Source organism: Hemitrygon akajei, chromosome 4, assembly GCF_048418815.1.
Source record: "Hemitrygon akajei chromosome 4, sHemAka1.3, whole genome shotgun sequence".
Classification (NCBI taxonomy): domain Eukaryota; kingdom Metazoa; phylum Chordata; class Chondrichthyes; order Myliobatiformes; family Dasyatidae; genus Hemitrygon; species Hemitrygon akajei.
Window position 1 is genome coordinate 64,428,025 of NC_133127.1, and position 15,826 is coordinate 64,443,850.

General features: G+C 41.2%; 1 protein-coding gene across 4 annotated transcripts in view; it reads right to left on the minus strand.

The window, feature by feature from the left end:
* Positions 1-15,826, minus strand: part of LOC140726389 (ETS-related transcription factor Elf-2-like) — a 165,691-nt gene that overhangs the window by 87,491 nt on the left and 62,374 nt on the right. For 2 of the 4 annotated variants that reach the window (XM_073042701.1, XM_073042700.1), the window contains exon 2: positions 4,680-5,044. In XM_073042701.1, the coding sequence (XP_072898802.1) occupies positions 4,680-4,757 (78 nt within the window). In that variant the 5' untranslated portion in view covers positions 4,758-5,044. Of the gene's footprint in view, positions 1-4,314; positions 4,438-4,481; positions 4,504-4,679; positions 5,045-15,826 lie in introns of those variants that run through there. The other 2 variants (XM_073042707.1, XM_073042706.1) reach the window with 2 other exon arrangements.

Here is a 15,826-nt window from a genome sequence, read left to right on the forward strand (position 1 = left end):
TCAGCAAACATATGAGTCTCAGCTCATAGAATAAAGTCTCAAAGTGTCAGCAACTGAAAAGGTGAAGAAGGAAACTCCAAAGAAAAAGAATGGTGATACAATTGAGCAGGTACGAAAGAACAGGGACCTGTTGGAAGAGCAGCGGCAGAAGCAACAAAGTTTTTTCCCTATCAACAGGTTTTGAGATTGCAGTTTCGGCAATTGCAGAGGAACTTTGCCTAAGTTTAGAAACAATGCCATTTTCTTTGGAGTAAGTGATTTCCTATACAGTTATAACTTAGAATGAAAACATATTACAAGAATTTCTCAGAAAGTATTTAACAACTTGCAAGTTTGCAATACAATTTGATGTTTTCCATTAGCACAGTGCAGACCAGACACCTATTCTCCCTGCTGCACGCAATAGGATCTCTACTACGCCAATGGGAACAAGCTACAGCAGAGGTGAAGCAGAAACCATTCTTTACCCAAACCAGCATTCTGTCTCTAACATCAAAGTACGCCAAACCACAGGGTTATCACTGCTGAAAGAGAAAGTATGTTGTACCTCCTCTAAGTACTTCCCTACACTGTTAGAAAAGCGGCAGAGGATGGAAATCTGAAATATATTAAAAACACAACAGCAAATTCTGGAAATACTTAGATCAGGAAGCAAGTGAGAAGATTAAAAAAAGAACTATTTCTCTATGCAGTTAGCTAGCTTCATGGGTGACACATCACTTAATGTGTAATAACAATAACAGACAGACGTCAAACTAATGATGTAATTGATTGGCATCAGAACTTTTCACCCCGGATCAAGATTACATCAGAACAATGGATGCCATAACTGAGCTAGTTCAGGCCTGCTGAGTTCCTCCAGCATTTTGTGTGTAGCTTGCGTTATCATGTGCATATGTATTACACATAAATAGTCAATAATAATCAGAGTAAATCAATTTTTACTCCAATACACTAGAAAATTATGCAGTATTGATAGTAATATTTAATTGTAGGTAATTTTAAAAATTATACAGACCACCAAGATCATTGATTATTTTGTAATTTTTAAAATAAAATCCTACACATTCCAAAAAAAATCTGTATTGGCAGTAATATATACTGTCAACCATGCACTTTGCTATAAGAATGGAGACTTTAAAATGTGGGCAGCATGTAAAGACCACTGACCAATCACGTTTACTGGTACAGATCAAACACACTAGTCAGTGTTACAACCAACCTATATCTGCAGTCAAGTACCCAGACTAGCACAGCTATCTGTGCCCACTTTGAAAGGGAGAACATAACTGCAGCTGTGAAGATCCCTGCTGCACCCGGTGACCCTGTGATCTCTATCTCAGAGGCCGCTGTTAGGCTGTCTTTAAAGAGGGTGAACCCTCACAAGGCGGAAGGTCCCAACAGAGTACCTGGTAGGGCTCTGAAAACTTGTGCCGACCAACTGGCGGAAGTATTCAAGGACATTTTCAACCTCTCACTGCTACGGGCGAAAGTTCCCATTTGCTTCAAAAAGGCAATTATTATACCAATGCCTAAGAAGAATAATGTGGGCTGCCTTAATGACTATCACCCGGTAGCACTCACATCGACAGTGATGAAATGCTTTGGGAGGTTGGTCCATGACTAGACTGAACTCCTGCCTCAGCAAGGACCTGGACTCACTGCAATTTGCCTATCACCACAACAGGTCAATGGCAGACACAATCTCAATGGCTCTCCACGTGGCCTTATAGACCACCTGGATAATACAAACACCTATGTCAAGATGCTGTTCAACTATAGCTCAGCATTTAACACAATCATTCCCACAATCGTAATTGAGAAGTTACAGAACCTGGGCCTCTGTACATCCCTCTGCAATTGGATCCTCAACTTCCCAACCGAAAGACCACAGTCTGTGCGGATTGGTGATAACATATCCTCCTCACTGACGATCAATACTGGTGCACCTCAGGGGTGTGTGATTAGCCCACTGCTCTACTCTCTGTATACACATGACTCTGGCTAGGCATAGCTCAAACACTATCTATAAATTTGCTGATGATACAACCATTGTTGGTAGAATCTCAAATGTAGATGAGAGGGTGTACAGGAGTGAGGTACGCCAACTAGTGGAGTGGTTTCGCAGCAACAACCTTGCACTCAACGTCAGTAAGACGAAAGAGCTGACTGTGGACTTCAGGAAGGGTAAGACGAAGGAACACATACCAATCCTCATAGAGGAATCAGAAATGGAGAGAGTGAACAGTTTCTAGTTCTTGGTTGTCAAGATCTCTAAGGACCTAACCTGGTCCCAACATATCAATGCAGCTATAAAGAAGGCAAGACAGCGTCTATACTTCATTACGAGTTTGAAGGGATTTGGTATGACAACAAAAACACTCAAAAACTTCTATAGATGTACCGTGGAGAGCATTCTGACAGGCTGCATCACTGTCTGGTATGGAGGAGCTACTGCACAGGACCGAAAGAAGCTGCAGAGGATTGTAAATTTAGTTGACTTGGGTACTAGCCTACAAAGTATCCAGGACATCTTCATGGAATGGTGACTCAGAAAGGCAGTGTCCATTATTGAAGACCTCCAGCACCCTTTTCTCACTGTTACCATCAGGTAGGAGGTACAGAAGCCTGAAGGCACACACTCAGCAATTCAGGAACAGCTTCTTCCTCACTGCAATCTGATTCCTAAATGGACATTGATCCCATGAACACTACTTCACTTTTTAATATATATTATTTGTTTTTTGCATGATTTTTAATCTATCAATATACATATACTGTAATCTATTTATTCATTTCTTCTATATTACGTATTGCATTGAACTGCTGCTGCTAAGTTAACAAATTTCACGACACATGCCGGTGATAGTAAACCTGATTCTGATGCTATGGGCAGAAATATGCATCTCTGAATGTTTAGCTGCATCATGAACAATTTAACTGCAATTATAGAACTCAGAAGTTGTGGCAGGTATCTAAAATACCTGATTCTACCAAATGATCGCCAAAAAGATATTTATATATATGAAAGATGTAATGTTATAAAAGATATAACATAACCAAATCTAAAATGAAACCTGAAACCTACCCCCAAACATTTTGTATAAACTTTTAACGAGGATTTATCAGCACCTATAGCAGTGGACCTGGCAAACCAAAACTGATGGCATTAAAAATTCAACATGCACCACATAATTAGCAGGAGAGAATACTTGAACCTTTGATGCCTTCAAGCAGTAATGCAGACACTATTGTATACTTACAATACCCAACTGATGAAAGAGTATCAACTTACAGATGATTTTGGCACCCAATTCTGTACGCATTAGAAAAAAATCCAAAAAATGCAGACTGAGCTGAAAATAAAATTCAGTCACAAAGGCTACTCACCTGCTTCTGCGTACAGCTTCACAGCCAACCATCATACCAATGAACATTTCCATATTTCATGGCAACATCAATTTAATCAGAATGTAAAAGTCAAAAATATTAACAGCTATTCATTCACAATGAACAGAGAACTAATACGAAATGCCATAATAAAAAGTATTACTTTTGAAAGTGGCATTTCTTCTCAGAAAAGAATAAAACACATCAGAAGGCTAGTTATAGTTTGAGCTCCAAGTAGGTACACCTGGGGTAACTGCTTGTGATGCTGCATGAACAAATGATGGACTTGTTCCTATCTTCTCTATGTATCTTGGAAATTTCATTAGTTGCTTACATGCAACCTACAAAATTATTTCTGTTTAAATTATAGAACCCAAAGAGTCATTTCCTTCCAAGATCCATCAAAAGGTGATTAAACCTGGGCTGTATGTTCAGAAAGTTGTTCACTCTTATTTATTCAGTACATTGCACGTGATTGTGTTTAGGACAGTGTGTGTACAAGCAGGGCGGTCTTGCACAGTGAAAATAGCAAATGGGACTCTCTCTCCAGGGAACTGATCCAGATGAGGGGGAAGTCATCGGTCAAGCCTGTCGGATGTCTGGGAAGTTATTCGGAAACTGTGCGTGTACTGCCTTTTAAAAGGAAGCAAAACTGGATGTGACTGAATCTCAACCCAGGGTTTTGTCTGAAGGAGGGAAGTCATTTACTAGTTTTGATTAACAAACTTAAAGTTTTTCTGTTTTAGCAGTAACAATCCACTGCTTAAGGTCACAATTCAACACAGCATGGACTCCTATAGTTTCAAACAGATTAAAAATAACAAGTTTGAACGTCAGAAATGGTTATCATGAAACTATCATACTGTTAAAGATATCTACCTTGTTTAATAACATCTATCAGAGAAGGCAATCTACCATTCTTACCCAGTCTGGCCTATATGTGACTCCAGACCCACCAATGTGGTTAACTGTTAACCTCTCAGTTCAGCATTATGGACGAATTTTAAATTTCCAGCAACATCCACACCCCATAATGAGTCTTCATTTTACATATTAGTTTTTACAAATGATTAGAGAGTTAGCAGTCGCACCTTCAGTGTTGAGAAAGTGCAGAAAAGCACGCAGACTACGTATTAAAGACTCAAAATATTCCAGATTTTGAAAGGATTCAATGTGCCAGCAAAAGTTATTCATTGCATAACAAGGGAGGATATGCATGAATGTTAAATAGGACAGAAGCATAGTTATTTTGGAAAGGAGGGGGGAGGCGGAAATGCCCCTTCGCTGACCTGCTGCTGATGGTTCTCCATTACATTACTGGCAAAGTCAAACACCAGGCTTCCACAGTCCACCACTGCTGATGTCATAGCACATTTCCTGGGACTTTAAGAGCAAATGGGAACAAAGCGACCTCTCATAACAGGGGGCTGCACTCAAGCTGTCCCGTGTTGGGAAATGGCCCTTTCCTTTCGGGCACATACAGAACCATACAGCACTTAGAGGTGTTGTTCAAAGCGTAGTACAATCAAAGATGGTGTAGCACAGAAATAGCTCCCCCTGGGGCATGTGTCCTTTCTGGCTCCACTTCCTCCGCTTATGACTTGAGGTAAATGTCATTCCAGTAAAGTGTTGCTTCAGCAAGAGGTTAGTGCACCTGCAAAAGGGAAAGAAAAACAGGTAAATTTATTGGCTTTTAAAGGCCACGCACAAAATGGAAAGATAAAACCAAAATAAAAACATACAGTAATTTCAGGGGTTTATTTTGTAACTTGACACTTGGCTTAACAAGCCCATAAACACCCATAGCTGGACCCTTTCCAACCCAAACCTTATCTGTGCATCAATGAATTAGACTTGTTGAAATCTCTGCCGAACAAGCAGCAACAGAGAACAGCCTTTCTCTTTAATAATGTTGAAGGGCAACAGAGGGCACTAGTGAGCAGATCACAGCAAGATCAACAACTCTGCAACATACACAAAATGCTGGAGGAACTCAGCAAGTCAGGCCTCATTACAGAGGAAAATAAACAGTCGACATTTTGGGCTGAGACCCCTCAACAGGAATTATCTGCAGAATCTTGTGTTGATGATTTGTACCAGACTGCACTGAGGTAACAACGCAATTTAGATCTGGACAGGTATTCATTGAACACAAGCTTTAGACTATTTTTCATGAAGCTTGAAACCACTATTTTCATGATTTCTTTAAATCAATTCACAAGGAATTGATTTAAACAATTTAAACAAAAACAATTTCACAAGGAACTATGTTAACTATGTGACACACAAAATGCTGGAGGAACTCAGTAGGTCAGGCAGCATCTATGGAAATGAATGAACAGTCGACATTGCAGCCTTCTTGAGGACTCTATTTAGCTGTGTGCATTTATTTTTTTGCTTTGTAATTACAGAAATGCAATGAAAAGATCAAGATGAGGAGACAAAAGTTAAATTACTTTTTTTTCCATGGTTGAATTCAATTCAGCAATCCTACCAACACAACTGGTACTGACCTCACTGTACACGTAACACTGGCTTGACCACCTCTGGGATTACCTGGTTATTACTTGCAGCTTTTACACATAATGTGACAAGTGGCAAATGATAAATGTCAGTTTCTTGATTGCAGATCAAAAACTAAAGCACCATGAAAGTCATGGCACAAGGCAGAACAACTCAAGACAACTATTTGAAATCTGTATCAAAAACTTTACACAATAGAGGGGGAAAATCCTGAAATTTAATCTTGTTGTGAGGTTGAAATCATGTGCCCCAGCTGTGATAATTCTAGAAACATCCAACACTCACAAGTGCCCTAAAGAACTGAATCTAGTATTATTCTTAACGTGGGCTTGTTTCTAAAGAAATCTGGAAATGCAGGAGTCATAAGGAATGCTGTGGCACCAACTCGGAAATCACCCTTCGGCATAATTGGTCTATACTGACCAAGATGTCTCATCCAAGCTAGGCCCATAAGCCACTGTTCGGCCAATAACCTTCTACACCATTCCAATCTACTTGCCTCTTCACTGCCTTTTAAAATTTGCTCTTATACCTGCCCAATCTCTTCATCTGGTAGCTCTTTTGACAATTGTGTAAAACAAACTGCCCCTCAAGTTCCTTTTAAATCTGTCCCCCTCCTACCTTAAACCTATATCCTCTAGTTCTTGATTCCCTCCCTGGGGAAAAGATGAAATTAATTCACCCTATCTATGTCCCTCACAGTTTATACACCTCTATAAGATCACCTCCCAGTCTCCCCTGTTCTAAGGAATAAAGTCCCAGCCTATTCAATCTTGCCCTATAACTCTATCCTTCAAGTCCTGGCATCATCCTTGTAAATCTCTTCTGCACTCTTTCCAGCTTAATACCTTTTCCACAGCAGGGCGACCAAAATGAAACACAAACTCCAAGTGCGGTCTCGCCACTGTCCTGTACAACTACACCATGACCTCACAACATTTATACTCAATGCCCTGACTTACAAAGGCCAGCATGCCAAAGGCCTTCTTCACCATCCTGACCACTGTACCTGTACCAGTGACTTCACATTCAGTGAAACAAGTACTCATGCTCCAAGGTGCTCTGTTTTACAACACTTCCCAGGGCCCTGTCATGAAAGTTCTAACTGGATTTGCCTTTCCAAAATGTAATACCTCACAATTATCTGAATTAAACTGCATTTGCTATTCCTTGGCCCACTTATTGAGCTACCAAAATCCCTCTGTAAATTTAATAACCTTCTGCATTGTCAACAATACCACAGTTTTAGTGTCATCTGGAAGCTTACTAACCAAACCTTGAACATTGTTTTCTACCTTGTTGATCTGGATAACAAACAACAATGGGTCCAGTATTGGCCCCAAGATACAACATCAGCACCTCCATGCGTATGTCAATTTCTCCACCCCTCGATCCTTCCCCCAACACCCAGACGTAACAGATCTCATTTCTGTCCCACTTTAATGACAGCAGAAATTCCCATTGCATTCTAAATCTCTGTCAGAATGTCCTTTCTCTTCAGATCAACAGTTAAGGTGACGTCCTTGTATCCCCATCCCCCAATTCCTCTGACATATTTCCTTCTCCACCCATCGAGCGTAAAACTCCCTTAACTGCACTTTCAAAAACACAACTGCTTATCTTTTCACCACAGCTGAAGCGCTCACTCACCTCAACTACCAATGCCCCTGCCTTAGCAAAGCCAGAGCCTCAACAAATTCTGTAGGTCAGGACTATAATTTTTTAACAAAACCACTCACTCGCACCCAAGAAAGCAAAAGTAACCCATAACTTCTTTTCTCTACAGCATCTGTCTCTGTAATCTCTCTGATTCTCAGTCCAGCTTCTCCTTCAACATGAAGCAGAAGGATTCAATTGCTCAAAAAATGAAAACCGCTTGTCTCGTTACCTCTATGGCGTCAGATTAGAGATTCAGATTAACTTTATTTGTCACATGTACAGTACATCGAAACATGCAGAGAATTGCATCATCTGTGTCAGACCAAATCAGCGAGACAGCAACAGCACCCTTTTCAATGATCATTGGCGTGTAAAGCGATTGTGCTACTGTGCAGCCCATATTGACCTGATCCACACTGAACATTGAAGTGGTTCGTTCCTTCCCCTTTGGGGGTCAATTCGCCCCCAGGAACACCTCCCCCAGAGTCCAGACCCCAGACTCGGTTACATTCCAGACACCTGGCCATTGATGCTCACCCCTCTCAGACCCTGGACCCCTAGCTCACACTCCAAACTAATGAGCAAGTCACATGGATGCAGGACTACCAGAGCTTTATATTGGCTGAACTCATTAGTACTGTTAAAAGACACCAGAACAACCAGTAATCAAGCAGCACCTTGGGTAACGGTTACCGCTCTCACTCACTTCACTGCTAAGTAACATATTGGGTTACAGACAGCAGTTCGAGCAGCTTGCGTCTGACCTTGAGGTTAAACTCACTTAAGAACGGACCATCAGGAAAACGGGTGAGCCAAAAGGTGCAGTGAATTTAAAAGTATTTGGTCTCTCATTATCTTTTCATATAGAAACAAATACTTTAAGTTCACCGTTTATAATTTGGATAGGCATTCGGGAGAAGAGGTCAGCGTGAAGAGTTCTGAAATGACCGAGTTAAACAAAGCCGTTCATGAGAGACAGCAATTGTAACTATCACTGCCTGTGATCAGGGATAACTCGGGCGTGCTCTACAGAAGAGCTCTCTGCACGAGCTCGCTAATTCACACTGGAAACAGGCAGGAGCGCTAAGCATTTTGAAAAACTAATCTACAGTTTGCACTGAACACTGTCCAATGTGACAAAACAGTACACTGCAGGAATAAGGAGTCGACAAAATCAGCAGATTCAATTCTCTCCATCTGTCCACAGCACATAAACTCTGAGGAGTTTACAGGCTGGGCAAATTTCAATTGAGAAATTAAAAATTCTTTTTTTCCTCTGCAGGTATCAGGCACAGTTCCATTCCAGTCGGACTACTGCACAAGTTTTCTCAGAGATTTGCAGAAATGTTCCACAGCCACAAGTTCAAATTCACCAATTATGTACAGGCCTCCTCCAGGACTGCCTTTGTTGAATTATCCTCCAGCACAGAACTCCACCAATTTGATTTACTCTACCTGATACCAAAATAGGGGATACAAAATGCAAGGAAGGTTGATTAGTTCAACCCTTGAAATGCAGACAATTCTAGTCAGCTATTCCAGTTCAGCTACAAAATTGAATCTAACCGCTGATGTGGAATACTACCCAGGTATACTCTCTTCAAAAAAAAAGTACAGGACAATTCCAAGATCTTAAGGCACAAACTAACGGAGATGGGAGTAGACTCTCACATGGTGGATTGGATAGTGGACTACTTGACAGATAGACCTCAGTATGTGCAGTTGGGAGACTGTAGGTCTGACACGGTGGTCAGCAGCACAGGAGCGCCGCAGGGGACCGTGCTCTCTCCGGTCCTGTTCATCCTGTACACATCAGACTTCCAATATAACTCGGAGTCCTGCCATGTGCAGAAGTTCGCTGACGACACGGCCATAGTGGGGTGTGTCAGGAATGGACAGGAGGAGTATAGGAAACTGATACAGGACTTTGTGATATGGTGCAACTCAAACTACCTGCGTCTCAATATCACCAAGACCAAGGAGATGGTGGTGGACTTTAGGAGATCTAGGCCTCATATGGAGCCAGTGATCATTAATGGAGAATGTGTGGAGCAGGTTAAGACCTGCAAGTATCTGGGAGTACAGTTAGACGAGAAGCTAGACTGGACTGCCAACACAGATGCCTTGTGCAGGAAGGCACAGAGTCGACTGTACTTCCTCAGAAGGTTGGCGTCATTCAATGTCTGTAGTGAGATGCTGAAGATGTTCTATAGGTCAGTTGTGGAGAGTGCCCTCTTCTTTGTGGTGGCGTGTTGGGGAGGCAGCATTAAGAAGAGGGACGCCTCACGTCTTAATAAGCTGGTAAGGAAGGCGGGCTCTGTCGTGGGCAAAGTACTGGAGAGTATAACATCGGTAGCTGAGCGAAGGGCGCTGAGTAGGCTACGGTCAATTATGGAAAACCCTGAACATCCTCTACATAGCACCATCCAGAGACAGAGAAGCAGTTTCAGCGACAGGTTGCTGCGTTCCACTAGCATTTTGTGTGTTTTCTCCATTTTGGTATTGTTTTCCTTGGTACTACCTCAATACATTTATGTTTAGAATGATCTGTCTGGAGAAAATTCAAAACAAAACTTTTCATTGCACCTTGGTTCTTGTGATAACAATAAGCAATTACCAAGTCTCCACTCAAATTACACCAAGCCAAAAATAATAAGTCATTTAGAATGGGACCTTAGTCAGGAATTCGCTGCGTAATCTCATCAAGGTAAATGCACAATCATCTACAGTTGCCACATTTATTATCTTCTCCCTCAGGGAAAAAACAAACGTGATGTTCACATGAACACAAGAAAACAGGAGCAGAAATGGACCCCACCATTCACCATGAACATGTCTGATCCTCCCCAGGCCCAAATCCACTTCTCTGCCAGTTCCCCATAGCCCTCAATTCCCCAATCGAACACTTGTCTTTCTCTTCTTTAAATACTGATGACCTAGATTCTACAATCCTCTGTGATTCCAGACATTTACCACACTCTGCAAGAAGACATTCCTACACACCTTAGTTTTCATTTGCTGACAATTTCAGTGTCTACTCCCAAGTACTCACTACCCCTTGTCAAAATGCACACCCGCCGTCCACAAAAGCAACCACGCAGCTACTTTGCTGCACCAAATCAGCATCACCTGACACTCGAGTAGCATCCTTAAAGTAACATGGCATTTCACCGAGACGCTAGGAGGCAAAATGCATGAACAAGCTAAACAAAGAGATATGAGGACTGGTGATCAAAAGCTTGATCCAAAAGGTTCAAGGAAAGCTACAACTAATTACTCTTCTATCCTTCAACAAAACAAGCCAACTCTTTCTGACGAGCTACCACAAGCCAAGCTACACTGAGAGAGAGAATAGAGCCAATGACAGTAGCTGATGTTAGGCTTCTAACCCAGCAAATTACTATCAAACTGAAATTGCTTTATTGTATTGGTTTATTATTGTCACACATACCAAGATACAGTGAAAAGCCTGTATTATACACAGTTCATACAGATCAAATCATTACACAGTGCATCGAGCTAGAATAAGTAAATATTGTAAAGGTAACAGTGTAAAAGCTACCGAAAAATCGCAGTACATGTTAAAGAAAAGTGCTAAATCCCAAGTTAAATTGTGAGGCTAAGAATCTATCTTGTCAAACAAGATGTTCATTCAGGAGTCTGGTAACAGATATCTTGGTACATGCTTTCAGGCTTTTGTATCTTCTGCCCAAAGGAAGGGGGAGAAGAGGGAGTGTCTGGGGTGGGTGGTGTCTTTACTGAAGTACAGACAAAGCCCATAGAGAGCTACATTGACTACAGATGTTTTAGTTATAGATAATAGCAGTGACCTTGAAGTGCACAGCATACTGAATTCTGGAGATGGATAGCTCCCTTTCTCAAGGAGAATAATTTGCTGAAGAAACTTAGAAGTTGGAGACAAAAGTCCTTTCCTATTAAGTGTAAAGTTGAAGTAGTAGACTTCCCAGAGCTCTGCACTTGTGAGCACAATCCAGTTGGCTTGCCTCCTTTGTAACAGATATAACGTCAATACAATCCCACTCAAGGCAATTTCAGACGAAGCTCATTAAAGGATTTAAATCAATCCATACTAGCTTTCATGCAGCCCAAGTTAATATTGAAAAAAAAATTGCCACAAATACTCAGCAGGTCACTAACATCTGGGCAGAGAGAAACAGTGAAAATCAACATTTCCTTCTCCAGTGATGCCCCAACTAGTTGAGTATTTCCAGCATTTCCCATTATTTCAATTTTCCAGCATTTGCTATTTTTTTGCTGTTCAGATCAAGTTAATATTATGGTAAAGCAGTACCAGTGATAGGAGTGGAGAGCACAATGTGAACCCATTGAAGTGGGGTGTAGAGGTTCTGCCGGGTGCTCTCTCTGTAGAACCTACTTGCTCCTCAGCTTTATGCAAAGAAAGGAGCCATCAAGACCATCACAGAGGCTGCTGAACAGGCCTCCAGATGGCTATGGATCAACAGGTGTAACATGTGGACCAGTGCTGCGGGGACACAAGCCTGTGCCTGATCAATCCTGATTGGGGCACCTGGGCGACAGTATCTGATCTTGAAAGACCTGAAACACCCATTAACCCCAGGCTACATCACTGATGATGTGTCCCAGCACATCCTAGGATTTATCTCAGCATCCACTTCCAACGGTATTACTTCAATACAGTCCAGCTGACCTCAAATTAGAAAACCTAAACTACAGTATTCTAAAGTATAACTAAAACAGTAAAGCCTTTGAAAACTATATACGTTAAGCATTATTCAGTAACACGGCTAAACGTGAAATACGTACCTGATTGCCATTACAGTCTTACAGCATACGCAACTCAGTTACTTGGCCATAAAAATGAAATGACTGATTAAACACAGAAATTGCCACTTCATTGAAGAAACCAATGGCCCAAATCACTAGAGTCAGGATTACATATCATACTGTACACAATACAAAGAGACAAGGCAGCAATAATGGCAAATAAATTTCAAACAGGTGACCATTCTTAAACCAGAGAATAAAAGGACTTTCACAGTTTCCTTCACATGGAGCCTCAACAATCTACATAGTGCACTTTTTACATTACAGATGATTAAATACTTTGTTCAAGTGTAATTGGTTTGTAAATTGCTTAGAAGGTCATGAAAACCTCTGTATAAAAACAAGTGCTTCCCCCCCCCCCAACCCGGAGTGATAAGAGCCATCGATTCTACTTTCGCTGGTTATTAATCACAGTCCTTTAGCCCAATTAGCCTCAACGACCTTTGGATGAGGACAGGGTCACTGATTATTCTCTACCCTAATATAGCAAAATGACGCAATGCACTCCACAGAATGCACTTGGACCATATCAATTATTAAACCCCAAACAAAAATGTTGTTGGATCATGATCGGAGAGAGAGACCTCTAAGTGGGGCTTCTCCCACTCCAACTTACACAGAACAAACACTGAAGTATGGAAGCATCGAAAGCAGGAGCAGGAATTAGCTATTCACTCCCTCAAGCAGACTCCACCATTCACACATGATCACAATGTCCCATTCCCAACATCTACCCAGATCCCTTGATATCTTTGCTCATTTCTACACTCTCTAAAGTCTTTATGATTTGTCCTCACTTCTATGTTAGAGAATTCCACAAACTCCTTAGGTGAAATGAATTCTCCACCACCACTCCCATCACCTCTCCTACATTGGGTACATTGTATCCTTTGGCTTTGGCACCTGGTTCTGAATTGAAAGGAGTATCTCTACCACATCTAGTTTGTCCAGTCCCAACAGGATTTTATAACGTTCAATAAGGATCCTATCTAAAATCTGGCAAAAAAAGCCAAACACCTAAACTCACTTTACTCTCCCATTCTGCTATCTCAGGAATCAACCTGGTGAAATTCTACTACACTCTATCCATAGATAAGACAACCAAAACTGCATGCAATTGACAAGGGCCCATATAATTACAGGAAGATGTGCCTCCTGCTTACTCGTATTCCCTGACAGATAAGTGCAACTTCACATTTGCCTTCTTCACCGACTGCAGTCATTCATTGATGCATTAGCACACCAGGTTTCACCACATCTCCACTTTTCCTAACCTCTTGCTACTTGGGCTTTCTGCTTTTGCCATCAGTGGATAACTGAATATGCTTGCATTGTACTGCATTTGCCATACATTTGTTCACTCACTCCATTTCTCCGGATTACTCTGGAGCCTCTCAGCATCCTCCTCCGAGCTCACATACCCACTCAGTCTGTGTGTGTGTGGGGGGGGGGGATATATATTTAATTCCCTCTTCTCAATCATTAACAGTAGATTGTGAATCACTGGGGTCCAAATCACTGCCTACCATTCTCAATAGGATGCATTCATTCCAACTTTCTGTTTCTTGTTTGGCAACAGCTCTCCATCCATGACAGTACATAAGTGTTTCCAGAATTTTCTGTTTTTATTTCAAACTTCAAACATCTGCAGATTTTTTTTTTTGATAAGTGCAATTTGCCCCCAAAAGGTCCACTCTCTCTTGCCTTCAATACATTTTCCCCTGGACCTGAATTAATGCTTTGTAAAGTCTTCTCACCACTGTGGTTAAACTAGCTAGTCAGTAGTTGATAAGTTCCTTTTTGAACTTGGGTGCAATGTTCATCACTTTCCAACCCCATAATATTTTAGCCACTGTCCCCATGATTTTCTCCTCTAATTCCCTCAGAATTATAGGGTGCATCCCATCTGGTTTGGTGACTTAACTCGTTCAGAGTCAAAGTACATTTATTATCTAAGTATATATAACTTATACAACCTTGAGATTTGTTTGCTCAAGGTTGTATAATTTATACGTGCTTTAATAATAAGTGCATTTTAAATTAGTTAAGTCACCAAACCAGATGGGATGCATCCTATAACTCTGAGGGAAATAAAGGAGAAAAAAAAATCAATGCAGTCAATTTTCTTATACCTCCATGCGACCATATTGAACATATACTGTGCCACTATCTCCTTTTAGTTCTTCTTAGTTTGGAAACACCATCTTTCCTAGTGAAAATAGATACAAAGCACTCATTTTATTCCTTACCAGTTTCCTCAGAATCCACAGTTAAGCTCCCAATTTGGTTCTCAAAAGGTCCCACTCCACCACATAGTACCCTGTCACTATTTATATGCCCATACGAACTTATGACTTTCCAGTTATTTAATCTTTTCTGACCTTCTCTCTCAGCCTCCTCGGTTTGAGTTTTCATTTCCCTCTGATTCCTTAGTAATCAGTCTGGTTCTTATTGGTATTCACAAATCACGCACATCCTAGGCAACCTTTTCTTTCTTGCTTCATTTTCCACTGTAGCTGCTTTTGTTATTGAGGGAGCCTCCTTCACCCAAAGAAAGTCCAACATTCTACTACAATTTTCCCTGACCATTTCTGTTTCCAGATACCTGGACCATACTCACCTCAGTCCACTGAAATTGTCCTTCCTCCTGTTAATTACTTTTGTTTTGGATTGTTCCCTGTCCTTTACTATTGCCAATTGAAACCTTATAATGTTATGGTCACTATTCAAATATCTCTAGTACCTAATAAAGTGGCCACAGTGTGTGTTCATAGTCTTCTGCTTCTGTAGCCCATCCACTTCAAGGTTCAACATGTTGTGCATTCAGAGGTACTCTTCTACACACCACTGTTGTAACATGTGGTTATTTGAGTTACTGTCACCTTCCTATCAGCTGGAGCCAGTCTGGCCATTCTCCTCTGACCTCTTTCATTAACGAGGCATTTTCATCCACAAAACTGCCACTCACTGGATTTTTAATGGATTTTTGTTGAATTCTCTGCAAACTCTAGAGACCGTTGTGTGTGAAAATCCCAGGAGATCAGCAGTTTCTCAGAAACTCGAACCACCCTGTCTGGCACCAACAATCATTACATGGTCAAAGTCACTTGGAGCACATTTCTTCCCCATTCTGATGTTTGGTCTGAATGACTGAACTTCTTGACCACGTCTGCATGCTTTTATGCATTAAGCTGCTGCCACATGATTGGCTGAGTAGATACATGCATAAATAAGGTGAACTTAATACAGTAGCCACTGAGTGTAGATTCCCAATTCCATGCCAATTTTGTTTAAAACCTTCCCAATAGAACTGGCAAATCCTCACCTCGGATATCAATCCTGGTCATGCCCAGATGTAGCTCATCCAATCTGAACTGGTCCCACCTCCCTTAGATCCCATTTGAGTGTCACAGAGATTGGAATCCCT